General features: G+C 39.1%; 1 protein-coding gene across 1 annotated transcript; it reads right to left on the bottom strand.

The window, feature by feature from the left end:
* Nucleotides 1-1,132: 1,132 nt before the first annotated feature.
* On the bottom strand, nt 1,133-4,486 carry LOC110374262 (secernin-3). The gene is made up of 6 exons (XM_021331913.3): nt 3,862-4,486; nt 3,063-3,259; nt 2,430-2,736; nt 2,166-2,357; nt 1,648-1,782; nt 1,133-1,569 (listed from the first exon to the last, which is right to left on the bottom strand). The coding sequence occupies exons 1-6, from the start codon at nt 4,018-4,020 to the stop codon at nt 1,354-1,356; spliced, it is 1,206 nt and encodes a 401-aa protein (XP_021187588.3). The 5' UTR covers nt 4,021-4,486; the 3' UTR covers nt 1,133-1,353.
* Between the last annotated feature and the right edge of the window lie 10,648 nt (nt 4,487-15,134).

Below are 15,134 nucleotides of genomic sequence, written 5' to 3'. Positions count from 1 at the left end.
TGACAAAGTAGTCTTCAAACAGCAAAAAATAATATCTAACTTAAATTGTGATGTTCTTTCATAGCATAGATATTTATATTTAAATAGCACCAGATAAAAGAAACATATATGAGAAGCGAACAGGATAATATATAAAAACCTATACCTATTGTAGTGGTACCAGCTGGCTGGTTTGACAGCTACCTTCTAGGAGGTAAGGCTTGTCAAACCAGTCGATTTTCGTTCGTAGTAGGAGATAACTGTATTAATTGTATGCTTTAGTTAAAGTTTACAGACGTGTACAGGTAAGATAAACTATGTAAATATAAGTAATAAATACCAAAAGCTTCCTTCTCCTAAATTTATAAATTTAACTAATTATTTATAAATATCCTCCTTTATAAATTCAAATCTATTGAAACAAGCAACATCACATTACATGAAATACTTTAAAAATGTGTCAAAATAGGCATCTTTGTATTTTGTACTGTAAAATAATTAATTTGCCATATTAATATTATCTATAAACTGCATTTAAAATCGCAATGCATTGCAAATAATTGTGAATACTAGCTTAGCTAGATAAGCATTTTGAACTTGCTCTCGTCATTTCTATAAATGTGTTCTTTTTATAAATATAAACGTCATTAATAAAATAAGCAAGGAGCTACTTTTTGTAGCCTTATTTATCAATCATTTTTCTAACTATCTAGACACCTTTCATTCATTTTAGCCCGACTGAAAAACAAGCTTCAGTTTCTACAATCTTAGGCATTTATTTATTTATGAGATATCAAATATTTAATTGCAGCTCAATGTTTATGTAAAATTATATGAATTTTCAACACTGTGTAATACCATCTATATTATTCACTGTGGTTCATAATACCTATAAATAATTCCCATTTATTCTACATTGGCTTTCTTATTTCATATTTAATTTTCTTACTCAAACAATAATGATAAAGATTACTTTATGTATGTCATAGTTCGTGCTTCTAAACATTTTATCAGAGAAATACATCAAAATTATTATAATAAATTATTAACTGTTAAGTATCTAAGTCATAAACATTTTCTATAAAGTTGCTTTGGTGTCAATGATATACTAAAATTGCCGTCCGCTCTAGCTGCGCAGTTTTTTTTTGTCATACATACATACGTAAGTTATTTGCGGTCATTCAGACTTAAATTTTGGCTACTCATTTTTAGAATACGTGGCTATTTCACGAACTTGGATAAATACAGGCTTAACAGCCACATAAAGCCATACAAGTTTCGCTCTAATTATATGGATTAATCTATTAGCTAATTCCTATCAAGCAAAGATCAAACAAGGCCTTTGTTTTATAAATTGACACAAGAGATTAATTATTATTTATACAAGCTCAATTCAGTCTCCACACAGCCTTTGAGTAGATTGTCAAGATCATCAACAGTGTTTTGGCCGGCAGGGAGATTATTTAAATACTTTTCCATTTTTTCAATATATTCCTCTTCATATTTTTGGAGACTCTTGGTTAGTTTTTCGTTGTCCCCCTTTGCAATGTTTTCTTTATGTAGTTTATATAGGAGATGTTCTCTAAGTGGCTGTAAAATAGAAATTAATCAATGAGTACTGATATATTTTATTACAGTTTTTTAATATCAAACTGGACTATACCTTACCTCATCAGGGCTGACCATATGTGGAGAGGCTTGGGCCTTCTGGGTAAATACAAAAGGCTTGAAATATGACACACTCGGATCTGGTGTGGCAGTGAACCAATGCACACTTATGCCTGTCCCTGAGATACATGAAACCTGAAAGATATCAGTCATTTAAAACAACAAATCAGTAGATATTTAGGTACTTTAGTTTATGGAGTGCATAGGTATCAACTTTATATCTATACTAACATTACAAAGCTGAAGAGTTTGTTTGTTTGAACGCGCTAATCTCAGGAACTACTGGTGCGATTTGAAAATTTCTTTCAGTGTAAGATAGCCCACTTATCGAGGAAGGCTATAGGCTACTTTTTATCCCGGTACGGGAAGTAGTTCCCACGGGATGCGGGTAAAACCGCTGGCAGTAGCTAGTAACTAATAAATGCATTGAGTTGGCATTCGAACCTCACTCCTTTCACTTGTCTCCTTATACACGATACCCAAAAAGTTTATCAGTTTTCAAATTTCTGTATGCTTACCTGACTTCCTTGAGTAGGAAAAGTGTCATCACAACTTCTGCAAATACGGCTGTCCTTATGTCTCAAAATATTCATCATGTCCCTTACTTCAAATGCAGATGACACACTTGCCTCTTTTAACAACCTCTCTCCTTCTTGCTGCCTCAGTTCATCACCACCCGATGAAAAACATCTTGTGAAGTTGAATTCACTCTGAAAATAAAGTAATATTTCAATAGAAAATTGCAACTTTTAAAACATATTTTGTTGCATGAGAGTACATACTTGACCATCCCACAGGCCCATGCGCTTAGCTTTCTCCAACAAATTTTCAGACTGTTTATCAATTTTGGTAGTTATTGTGAGCCCATTAGAAATATTTCTGTAGCCACTTTTTAATTTTTCAGCAGCCCACAGTTTGCCACTGGTTTCAAGAACCCAAGCCTCTTTGGGGTCAGCGATTAAGAACGAGTTGTGATAGAAGTGACTGTCATCATGCTCAGAGCATGGTCCTCCTTGACCATACTTCTCAAGAAGAGAAGTAATAACATCCAATGCTGCTTCTGCCGTATCTGCTCTCTCTAAACCTAGTCTGCAAAAATAGGAAGCATTTAATTCATCTAAAATATTATCGCCAATTATTACTTATTAAGAGTTCGCTGCAACCATACTATTTGTTTAATTAGCCAATTGGGTCTAGCCTACTTAATTATTGTTGGCATGTAATTGTCTTTATCATTGAACATACAGTATTAATGTACTGCTTACAATGTTTTATGAATATGCATTGAATAATATATTTCTTCAAAAAAAGTTCGTGGAAAAGTTTGACATTACCTTCAAAAATCTTTGAGGTCTTGTCAAAAATATCCTAGGATACGATTCAAATATTTTTTCTTGTTTTCAGCACAAACTCACCGCACTAAATCCATGCCCAACAGGCGTTTAGGTCTAGCATCACCCTCTCCTTCATTATTATTGGTCCACACGGCTTCATTGCCGATCACCACGTTCTTGTCATTAGCCCCCATCTCAGCTCCCCACATCCATGCAGGTTTACTTAGAATGACTGTGTTCACTGGCGCGGAACTCTCCTCTATGGTTATATAAGTACACTGCAATAGAAATGGATTCAAGTAAGTATAAACCATCATCATCATCCTCTGAGCCTTTTGCTTGGGTGGGGTCGGCTTCTAGTCTAACTGGATTCAGCTGAGTACCAGTGCTTTACAAGAAGCGACTGCCTATCTGACCTCATCAACCCAGTTACCCAGGCAACCCAATACCCCTTGGTTAGACTGGTGTCAGACTTACTGGCAAGTAAGAAAGTATAAAGCAATGTATTGATTTTAACTTCCATACACTGGGTTTGTTATTAAAAGCATTGTTGATGATATGGCAATGTGCTGCAAATTTTGAATGAAATATAGACAAAAAGGAAATTTAATATTATTTGAACACCAGCAGTGCCCCATGGGTTCCACCAGTGTTAAAAAGTAGCTTTTTTTCTTTTGTCAGGCTCTAGACTAACTGTGTAGCAAATTTCATTTATTCAATTTGTTTAGAAATTCTGTGAAAGCCAGAGAGTTATGTACCTACTTTGTATTGATAATATTAGAGTAAGTATACTGTTGAACAGATCTGCATGTTTTTTAAATCTTAATGAATGTATTCTCTCTCTCATAAACTAAAATCCAACTTGGTAAATTGGCTATACCTTGAGTTTTGGATCCCTGATTCCACCCTTTATTAGAACCACTTCCTGTACTTCATGCTGTGGACGATCTGAGTTCTTTCCAAACACCACTAAATTGTTTTTGGTCAACGGCGGCAGTACAACGAACGTATCGCATGATTTCGGCAGTTTAGAAAACATTTTCAGTTGCAATTCGAACGCTATCGCCGACAGAAAATAAACACTAGCGTCTATATGTAAATTCTAACACGATTCAAGCACAAAACAACGGTTCCCGACCATATAATGTTATACTATGAATAAAATATGAAACATTATAAATACTTAATCATAATGCCCGCGCAATAATATTGTGAACTCGATCAATCAACAATAATTTGCAAAGACAAGGTGACAAGGGTCGAGGACATAAGAATTATGGCACCATTGAACTAAGTCTCAACAGGAAATTAACTAAGTAATATTGTTTTGTAGAAGAACGTATGCTTATTCCTAATTAAATTACTGATATGTGTGTGCTATATTTCTGTAGTATGTTGATTGTTGACGTGACGAAAAGTCGAAATCTTTAAACGAAAAACGTCCCACTTCCACTTTTGTCATTGTCATTGACACATTTTGCTTTTCGCTCCTTTGACTATGCACGGCTTGACATTTGGACATTTGTCTGTCAGTGCATTTAGTGTTGTTCTAGCAAGTCCCATTTTAGTCGATTTACTTGCTCACTACCGCCAATTCATAATTAGTTAGTTTCTAGTGAGTCACAATAGATGGCGGACGTAGCATATACTCATGAAAACTGAGTGGCCTTTTTAAGTTTTCGCCGTTGTTTATACTTCTTTATATGTACGTTCTCGAATTTAGGGCCTTCTCGGAACTATTTGGATGCACCTTCTGAATGTATGAGCTTTTCTTCTTTGGGATCTTTTATTTTTGATGCATTCTGCAATGTATGTGTAAAATCTACGAGTGTAGGCACGGCTTCCAGTGTTATATGCCTTTATTGCTGCGGGATAGTTCGATATTGACAGTAAACTTTGTCACTCCCTTCTTCAAATATTACTGAAATAGGTATCGTGAACCAGCTTCACTCGCGTTCTATAGGAATAGCAGCCTTCCACGATAAACTAGCACGATAACTCGTGCAGAATTTTATCAAACCAATTGGTCCTGAGATTAGCTCCCTCAATCAAACAAACGACTGCTTTATTATTTTAGTACTGCCTTGGAAGGAGGTAATAGAAATGGCTAACTGCTAGTGTACACAACAACTGTACAGGTTTTTCACACTGGCTTATTTTCCGAGCGGATTTTCGGCAGTTGCGCGGTTTTTTACGTCATTTTCGAATCAGGCGATGTCACTCGGGGTTTCCGCTCGGAAAATCCACCAGTGTGAAAAGGCTACAAGTATAGTTATTTTCGGTAAATTCAACTAACACGTTCGTGGGTTATAATCGGCCCACAATCTGTACCAAGTACGTAGATATAATCAACGTCAATTAAACTGTTTTTGCCCTAGCTCGGCCAAAGAAAGCCGCGCTCATAAATCATTTATGTAAATCAACAACAACAATGAAGCAAAATAATATAGAGAGTGCTCTATGGAACGTCGCACCGGATGTACTAGCGACTTCCCGCCGGTTTCTGACGGTTTTACCTCCTGTTTCCGCCGGGTAGGTTACCGACGCACCCTACTGCGAACTCCGCTATGTGCTCTTTAAATTCAGAACTTAATATGCGGTATTTATGTCCAGGTAAATTGTCTGTGCCTCCGTTCTAGGTGGAGCAACCGTAAACTTATATCAGTGGAGCTTTCACTATACTATATTACGTGCAGAGCCTTTTATGGTATAAAGATATATTGGTACATGTTTTTAACGGATGCGCTGGATGCGGTTATGAAGACGAGGGTAATGAATCTCACTTACCTATAATCATAAGTCTGTGAGTTTATCCCTCGTATAACTTTATTGTGAATCAGAATATTTAAAATTAAGTCAAAGGTAATGACGGAACGGACCTATGTATATTGCCCACTAGTAGTTTTCCTGCTGTTTAATAAAATATAGCCTACGTTACTCGGGAAGATTGTAGCTTTGAAAACAGTGAAATATTTTTTTAAATCGGTTCAATAGCTTCGGAGCCTTTAGTGTACCTACACATAAACGAACAAAAAAAAGACCTTTTTATGATATTTATTTTTGATATAATCGCCGGAGAGAATTGAGTTTCGCTGTGTAAAAAACTTATGAATTCCTTAGTCAGTTTCTTGCGTACCCACGTCCTGAAGGACTTCCTACTTCGCGCATCCGGTAGAAAGCAGCACATACCTCCCACACGAAAAAGCAGCCTATCTTCGTACCAAGTTTTATCATAGCTTTTTCAGCTAGCAGTACCTTTACCTTACCCTGAAAAGAGTACACTTACCTAACAAACGTACAGTTTCAGAAAAAAAATAACTTGAGTATTTTCAAAGAATAGGTAGGTACCTAAGTGAATTTTGAAAAACAATTCTGCCTACGAATTTGGAAACCGAATTTACTGGTGCAACGTCAGTCCTCGTTCAGCTCATGTGTGCTTCTGGCAGTTCAATCAGTACAATCTAACCAAAACATTGTTTTTACTTTATTACTTGGAACTACCTACATATGTACTGTATTTCTCATTATCGGTTTTAAGTACCTAACCTGCCCGAATAGCGATGTCATTAGTGCGAACTAAAACATCTTTACAAATATAATAATGAGAAAACATTTTTTTCTTTGTTTGTTTGTAGTAGTTTGTACCTTAAAGGCTCTGAAACTACTGAACTGATTGGAAAAATCCTTTCACTGTTGCGAAGCTACACTATCCCCGATTAACATTGGTATAGTTTATTCCAGAAAGAAGTTACCAAGTGAAACCACGCGAAATCTATGCTAGATAAAACTAAAAGTTAAAAAACAGTTTTAATAAAGTAAAGAAAGCATTTTTGTACAGTCATTCGTTCATTCCATTTTTGTGCCAGTGATGGACTTTTTAGTAGGACTGATTTATTTATGCATCATTTATCATTCCCAAACTTTGGATTGAAGATTTGACATTCCTGACAGGCCTCATTTAATCTTCTTAAGTGTCTAATACACGCTCTGCTGAGCTTCGAGTCAATTCGCCACTGAACGGAACGTACAAAAATATACCTAACTAACTACATCATTTATTTGTTCCTTACTACAATGTTATAGTTTTAAGGAAACCAACTGACTTTTCATATCCTAAAATGTGGTGTATACGATCTGAAATACCAACCTTTCTATTTTTAAAGGAATGTATGTGTTTGTTTACTGCCAGTATTGAAATTAATAAAATAGTTGATGTCAAGGGTTCCTCCTTTCGCAGGAAATTAACAGGTGTTTATAATTTCCGCGCCGTGCAAGCGTGTTCCCTATTCCTATAGGAGCGAGGCCACTGTAAGTAGGTGCACCAATCAAAGCCTTGGTGCAATGCAGTGTCCCGAACGTGGTTATACCCACATATGTGTACCACAATAACTATATAATAAATGTCGGGACACCTTTTCACAGACGGTCGGGTAAGATAGTACTTAATTGTGATTTGGGTTCTACCACAACTGATAAACTACCTACATATACATGTTTGTAAACACATATTAGGTATAACATCCAGACCACGGCCAACAAGCACGCTCATTACACGAATGTCGACCTGGAATCGGCCCCTAACTCTGGTTTGGTGACCTTTGCTCCATCGAGGTGATAACTAAGTAAATAATACCACATTTACGGCGAGAAATTCAATGGATTTTTGTGGCAATTTAAATATATTTTAATGAGAGCGCGTCGATTCGTGTGGTTTCCGTCCTTTATAATTTTCTTCTTCATCTTCAATCTTTTCTTCTTCAATCTTTATAAATTGTATCAGCAGTCAAGTCAAGCCGACCTCTAATGACCTGTGAACGGGGCAGGAAGAAGACTCAAGTCAAGCCGGATGACTCAACTTCAGCTTTTAGGTTTAAGAACACTTTTTATTGTTCTTAGGTTTTCTGAGGGGGATAAGTAGTGTGTCAAGCTTGTAGCCGGAATGCTATGATTACTGGTACTATATCCAAGCGTTGGTCATCATCATCATCTCCCGAGCCTTTTCCCAACTATAACAAGTTTGTAAACTTAGTTCTAAAAAAATTCAGCGCAACCGTACAAATTCTGTCACGCCTTTTAATAAGTCGACGGTTGCACTCAACCGCCAGCATTCTAAACGCATTTTAGGAACGACACTGCTTTGAGCTATCAGAATTTTAGACCTTTATGAATAAGGGATTTCACCAGGAATGACAGTTAGTTCTCATCATTTTCAAGCTACAGCTAAAAATAATACTCGCTATAAAAACTATTTAACAGGTTCAAACACAATGGTACTCTACAACATTGTAAACATTGTGGTGTTTAAGTACTGCCGTGTAGGTACCCACTATAAATTCATTGCGTTATTGCTGTGTCTATGAGTATACCGCAAACTTTTAGTAGGCCGATAGTTTGTTTGGGCTACTAAGATCAGGTATTTATTCGGTATCAGAAAGACTGAAAATTTTGTTTGGAATCAAGATTTTTTTTTGCCTACCATCGTGTCGATTGTCGGCCAATTGTCATTTGTTAGTTTACAGTGTGCCGGCACTCCAAGACGTTCCTGGCCGATGCACAGACTATTTAGTGCAGTGTATAGTCAGGCGTATCTTCACTTAGTGCAGACTATTGTAAGCGAGAAGCCGCGGATTTTGAGGAGCTCATTGTTTCAGACTTAAGCCAAGCGACGGTTTAAATTTTGACAGCTACACTTACTTTCTGACCCACATAAAATAGCATAGATATGATAGGTTTCGAAGAAAAGTAAATCATAAATACGTTTACAAATCGGGTATCGACATTGCCAATAAATTAGAATAATTTTAGATCGTGGGGAGGACTGAAACGGGCCTGTGATAGCCTCCTTACAAATGAACAAATACAATAATATCTTTGAATTTGGAAGGCTCTAAAAGTGGGACATTTGAGATATCGATCTACTGTCTTCCGGTATGCTATCTATCTGTTGTTACGGTTTCTAGAGATAGGGAATTTGACGTCACTCATATGCAGCTAACCAAGCTAACGCATTGTCCTGTGTGAGCCTGACGGGGCTGCTTGATGGTTCCAAAGCATTCCCGCGGCCGTGGTACATAAAGGGCTCCAAGAAGAACAATGGTGGGTTTTAGTTAGTAAAAACTTGAACACTTGCTCGGTGCGCACTGAGGAAGGACTCATTCAACAAATTCTCACAAAAAAGGGTGCAAGGTTTTCAAAACTCAAAATATTTGACTTCAATTTACGATACCAACATTACCAAGGCACTAAATCTTACAACTTGCATTATAAATTCTCTTATAAAACTAATCGAGTTGAAAAGTACGCAAGTGGTATACGTTAGATATAGTTAGGGAACACGACTAAGTTGCTTCGCACATTGCTAATGTAATTAGTTCAGAATCATTCGTGTGAATTTCTACTGGGACTCAATGCAGGTAATAATTATCGTCAGCTGGACTTGATTAAGTTTGCAAGAAAAAGTAATAATAATTAATGAATTATGATGGATGGATGCGGAATGTCCATGACCGGACTGGCAAAAGTCATATTCTGTCAAAAATTTTGTAAAACCTTTCGATCCATGTAAATGGTAAAACCCTACTTTCGGTGTGATATTTGATCTATTCATACACTATTTTATTTCATACTTCTGAAGTGATTTCGATGGCTTAGGCTAAGAACTCACGGAGCGATTTTGAACCGTGCCCGCCGCGGTGGCGGAACTGCGTTTTTAATTTCAAACTCACGAGACCGGTTATTTGCGCGGTTACACAGCCGTCGCGGTTGAGATTATCGCCCGCAAATGTGGCGGCCAATGATCGCAAGACGCAAGACGGGCAGCCTCTGCGCTACTGCGATCGCCGGCCAATCGACCGCGGAGCGCCCGCCGAGGCTGCGAGTGACCGCGGCCCGCGCGATTCTACTAGTTGCCCGCCGGTGCAGCGGGACCCGCAAACAAACGCGCAGACTGCGGGCGTAAAACGCGTCGTGAAATGTGCTTTAATTTTTTACATGTATATCTGCATTCTACAGAAGCTACGGGCCCGCAGCCGCGGCGGTCGCGGGTGAAAATCGCTTCGTGAGTTCTTAGCCTTAAAGTTCAAAACAAAACTTTATTCAGGTTATTCTGATTGATAATAAAATTAGACTGTTCCGATTCCTAAAGATATTTATGACAGTTGGATCTAGAACGGAATGCTTAAAGAGCTCTTTGGGTCATTGATTGCTATCGAATGTCAGGGCACGTTAGTATCAGTAGCAGGCTTTTGGAATAGGGAACATACTTGTAGAGAACTATTTAGTAATCTGTGCTCGTAGTTAAGAATTCAGAATTGCAATCCGTCATATTATATACTAGCTGTTGCCCGCAACTTCGTCTGCGTAGGCAATATAGAATAGTCAAAATACTACTTATCCCGTAGGTGCATTCAACGGCGGATCCAGGGGGTAGGTCACAAGGTCATGACCCCCCCCTGGGCCAGGTTCAGGACTTAAGAGGACCAATAATTGAAATGGTTAAACACGATGTTTTATGTTTTTGTTATAAGTATGAAATAATTTTTATTCCGAGTGAATAGGTAGATACCTACATAGTCATAGGTAGAGTAGTTGTGCTGAAGAATTCGTGCTCGCAACGCTCGCTCTCTATTCTATATTACTCTTTATCCGTACCCAAAAGGAGGAAACGGGACCCTGTTACTAAGAATCCGCTGTCCGGGTTGTCTACATTACATGCTGTATCTCATGCAGGGCCGTCTTAACCTATGGTGCAGGCAACGGCGGATCCAGGGGGTAGGTCACAAGGTCATGACCCCCCCCTGGGCCAGGTTCAGGACTTAAGAGGACCAATAATTGAAATGGTTAAACACGATGTTTTATGTTTTTGTTATAAGTATGAAATAATTTTTATTCCGAGTGAATAGGTAGATACCTACATAGTCATAGGTAGAGTAGTTGTGCTGAAGAATTCGTGCTCGCAACGCTCGCTCTCTATTCTATATTACTCTTTATCCGTACCCAAAAGGAGGAAACGGGACCCTGTTACTAAGAATCCGCTGTCCGGGTTGTCTACATTACATGCTGTATCTCATGCAGGGCCGTCTTAACCTATGGTGCAGGGTGTGCGAATAACCGGGCGCCTCGATATCAGGGGCGTCGCGGGACGCCCCACCACCACGAAATTTCGAAGAAATTACACCCGTTCGATAAGGAAGTTCCACATTGTATCATGATACTGACAAAAAAGTCGCCTTCGCTTTGTTGGATTGATCATTTTGATTACTTTTAACTTTTAACATCCTCCAACTAAGTGAAAAAATTCTAGCTCGCTACGCTCGCAAGAAAATGACTATGTCTGTACTGTATGTCTGATTGTTTCTTATTGTTATTGACGCACCGAAACAACGAACACAAATGGCACTCGCTCTAATCACGGTTCCTTTTTATTTGTACGTAATTCCCAGTCTGATTTGTGAGTCTTCAAACAAATAATTTAAAAAAGTTCGCGCTCGCTGCGCTCGCGGCTACTTGTTGCTTTACAATGTACCTCTACTTAATCAGGTGCTTTTGTGTCGTAGGCTCAAAAAAATTCGCGCTCGCTTCGCTCGCGCAATATTATATCTACCTTGCCTTGATAACTTCATAAGTCAAATATAGCAGAAAAAATATTAATGGAGTCCTCAAAAACAAAACAGTTTGCGCTTCCGACTGCTTGTTACTTTACAGCGCTTTTTAAAACTTACTTTGAGCCTACAATGATTTGAAAACATTTTTTAAGTCTTTTACCAACCTACTTGGGTGATGATTGCACCCAGGCGCTACATGAGCTAGAGACGGCCCTGATCTCATGAACCCTTACCAATAGTAAGACAGTTGAAGTTTTCACAGAAAATGTTTTTCTGTTGCTACAATAAAAAACGTACGCGCCCTTTTCTGTGTAGGTACACAATACTTTTCAAACGTTTAGTCTTCAACCTGAAAAAATTCTCGCGCTTTCTTGTACTTGTGTATATTTGTTATACAGCAAGAAAGCGTTTTCAACTACGTTTAGTCTTCAAATAGAAAAAAAAATTTTCGCGCTCGCTTCGCTCGCGCTTTTTTCAATTTCGCAGCTGTGGTTATGTCCAAGAAATCGCGTTCGCTCAGCTCGGACCATTTTCTACATAAAAACACTTTTTTAACCTTAGTCCTCGACCTGAACAAAAATTTTCGCGCTCGCTTCGCTCGCGCTTTTTTATTTGGCAAGTATGTGTAGTATAAATACCAGAAATTGCGCTCACTCTGCTTAGGCCATTTTCTACATGAAGACACTTTTCTTAACATTCGTAAAAATTTCGAGCTCGCTACGATCGCGCTTATTGTATTTATACTACTACTTTTAATATGAAAAGAAGTATACGCTACAGTATAAAAATTTTTGACTCTTGACCACGACTGTATGACCCCCCCCTGGCGCCGAAGCTGGATCCGCCCTTGGGTGCAGGGTGTGCGAATAACCGGGCGCCTCGATATCAGGGGCGTCGCGGGACGCCCCACCACCACGAAATTTCGAAGAAATTACACCCGTTCGATAAGGAAGTTCCACATTGTATCATGATACTGACAAAAAAGTCGCCTTCGCTTTGTTGGATTGATCATTTTGATTACTTTTAACTTTTAACATCCTCCAACTAAGTGAAAAAATTCTAGCTCGCTACGCTCGCAAGAAAATGACTATGTCTGTACTGTATGTCTGATTGTTTCTTATTGTTATTGACGCACCGAAACAACGAACACAAATGGCACTCGCTCTAATCACGGTTCCTTTTTATTTGTACGTAATTCCCAGTCTGATTTGTGAGTCTTCAAACAAATAATTTAAAAAAGTTCGCGCTCGCTGCGCTCGCGGCTACTTGTTGCTTTACAATGTACCTCTACTTAATCAGGTGCTTTTGTGTCGTAGGCTCAAAAATTCGCTCGCTTCGCTCGCGCAATATTATATCTACCTTGCCTTGATAACTTCATAAGTCAAATATAGCAGAAAAAATATTAATGGAGTCCTCAAAAACAAAACAGTTTGCGCTTCCGACTGCTTGTTACTTTACAGCGCTTTTTAAAACTTACTTTGAGCCTACAATGATTTGAAAACATTTTTTAAGTCTTTTACCAACCTACTTGGGTGATGATTGCACCCAGGCGCTACATGAGCTAGAGACGGCCCTGATCTCATGAACCCTTACCAATAGTAAGACAGTTGAAGTTTTCACAGAAAATGTTTTTCTGTTGCTACAATAAAAAACGTACGCGCCCTTTTCTGTGTAGGTACACAATACTTTTCAAACGTTTAGTCTTCAACCTGAAAAAATTCTCGCGCTTTCTTGTACTTGTGTATATTTGTTATACAGCAAGAAAGCGTTTTCAACTACGTTTAGTCTTCAAATAGAAAAAAAAATTTTCGCGCTCGCTTCGCTCGCGCTTTTTTCAATTTCGCAGCTGTGGTTATGTCCAAGAAATCGCGTTCGCTCAGCTCGGACCATTTTCTACATAAAAACACTTTTTTAACCTTAGTCCTCGACCTGAACAAAAATTTTCGCGCTCGCTTCGCTCGCGCTTTTTTATTTGGCAAGTATGTGTAGTATAAATACCAGAAATTGCGCTCACTCTGCTTAGGCCATTTTCTACATGAAGACACTTTTCTTAACATTCGTAAAAATTTCGAGCTCGCTACGATCGCGCTTATTGTATTTATACTACTACTTTTAATATGAAAAGAAGTATACGCTACAGTATAAAAATTTTTGACTCTTGACCACGACTGTATGACCCCCCCCTGGCGCCGAAGCTGGATCCGCCCTTGGGTGCATTCTTTCACGTGACAGTATAATTAGGATCAGTACTTAGCAGTCGCATAGATTCATTGATCAAGGTTGTGTTGTGGATGTGACCATTTATCTAAACAAAAGAAGTAAAGTTTGTGACGTTGTGAATATCTCTGGATCTAGTCAGCCAAATTGGAAAATTATTACGTATGGTGCGTAAGTAATTTTCACAGGAAACAGTTATAATCTATGTCTACTATATGCTTTGAGTCTGACAAAGCTGTCATTTGTATATTTTCTGCAGCTGCTGCGACTAATCAGAAGCCAGAAAGTCTGTCAGTTTCACCATAGATATCGTCTGGTGTAGTGAGACTGGATTGAAGATAGGTAGATAGGTAGTCGTCCAAGCAAAATATTGGTACTCAAACAGATTCGGTGACTGGAAGGCAACACCAACATAGTTGGGGAATAGCTGGATGGATGATAAAATGAGTCATCATCATCAGCAGGCGCATAGGGTAGGATAGTTTCACTACTGCGGAGAAACACTTGTATGACGGGAATTTTCTGTGCACTTACTCACTATGGTAAGGCTGACCCCACATTAGGCGTGCGCGATCCTCGGGCGTGTGAGTAGCGCGGGCGTCGCGAGCGCGCTGCGTGAAAGTCGCGTTTTGCTGCCTTGCGGCATGTGTGAAGAGTGCAAGCGACGCGCACGCGGCGCTCGAGTTGCGTTCTTACCCCTTCGCCCGCTATCCCCGCCGCCCGCTAATCGCCTTAGCAGTTAAACGCTGTAGGTAAATGCCGCAGGGCAGCAAAACGCGATGCTCACGCAGCGCGCTCGCGACGCACGCGCGGCGCCCGCGCTACTCACACGCCCGAGGATCGCGCACGCCTAATGTGGGGGAGGCCTAAGCCGGGACTCCACCGAAATGTTTGCATTAGTTCACGAATAGGCAAAATGTACGTATCTGTGAGAGTCCACTTCATGTGTTCGTACTTGAAACCTGCAGTTTTGCCAAGATTTTCAAAATGTACGCTTGCAATTTGTAATTTCTTGGTGGAGCCAGCAAATCGAAAGAAACATAAGTGTTGTATACTGTGCGTCACTACCGCACACCGGGAAAATTTCGCTCTTGCGGAGGACGTTTATATACCATATTTTGTGTCACACAGGACGACAGTAAGTATCCACCGAAACACTTTCAAAGATCTGATGAACGAACAAATCAGACCTGACTTGGTCACCTGGGGCCAATCAGAGCTCTATGAAGCGATCATATGCTTTGGCTCCTACTGTTATTGTGGTTTCTGAAAATTTATTCACCTCATTCAACGATGAATGTAATTCTGATGGTACTATTAAGAACACTTGCTT

The sequence above is a fragment of the Helicoverpa armigera genome, chromosome 1, assembly GCF_030705265.1.
Source record: "Helicoverpa armigera isolate CAAS_96S chromosome 1, ASM3070526v1, whole genome shotgun sequence".
NCBI classification, from domain to species: Eukaryota; Metazoa; Arthropoda; class Insecta; order Lepidoptera; family Noctuidae; genus Helicoverpa; species Helicoverpa armigera.
Note: the sequence above shows the minus strand (reverse complement) of the source record. Positions and strands in the feature narration are given on the sequence as shown.

Excerpts from the sequence above, each read along its gene's own strand:
- LOC110374262 (XM_021331913.3), bottom strand. The coding sequence starts at position 4,020 with ATGTTTTCTAAACTGCCGAAATCATGCGATACGTTCGTTGTACTGCCG. Across the intron at positions 3,260-3,861 it reads TCAGGGATCCAAAACTCAAG|TGTACTTATATAACCATAGA; the intron begins GTATAGCCAATT and ends TTTCTATTGCAG. Across the intron at positions 1,783-2,165 it reads TTCCTACTCAAGGAAGTCAG|GTTTCATGTATCTCAGGGAC; the intron begins GTAAGCATACAG and ends GATATCTTTCAG.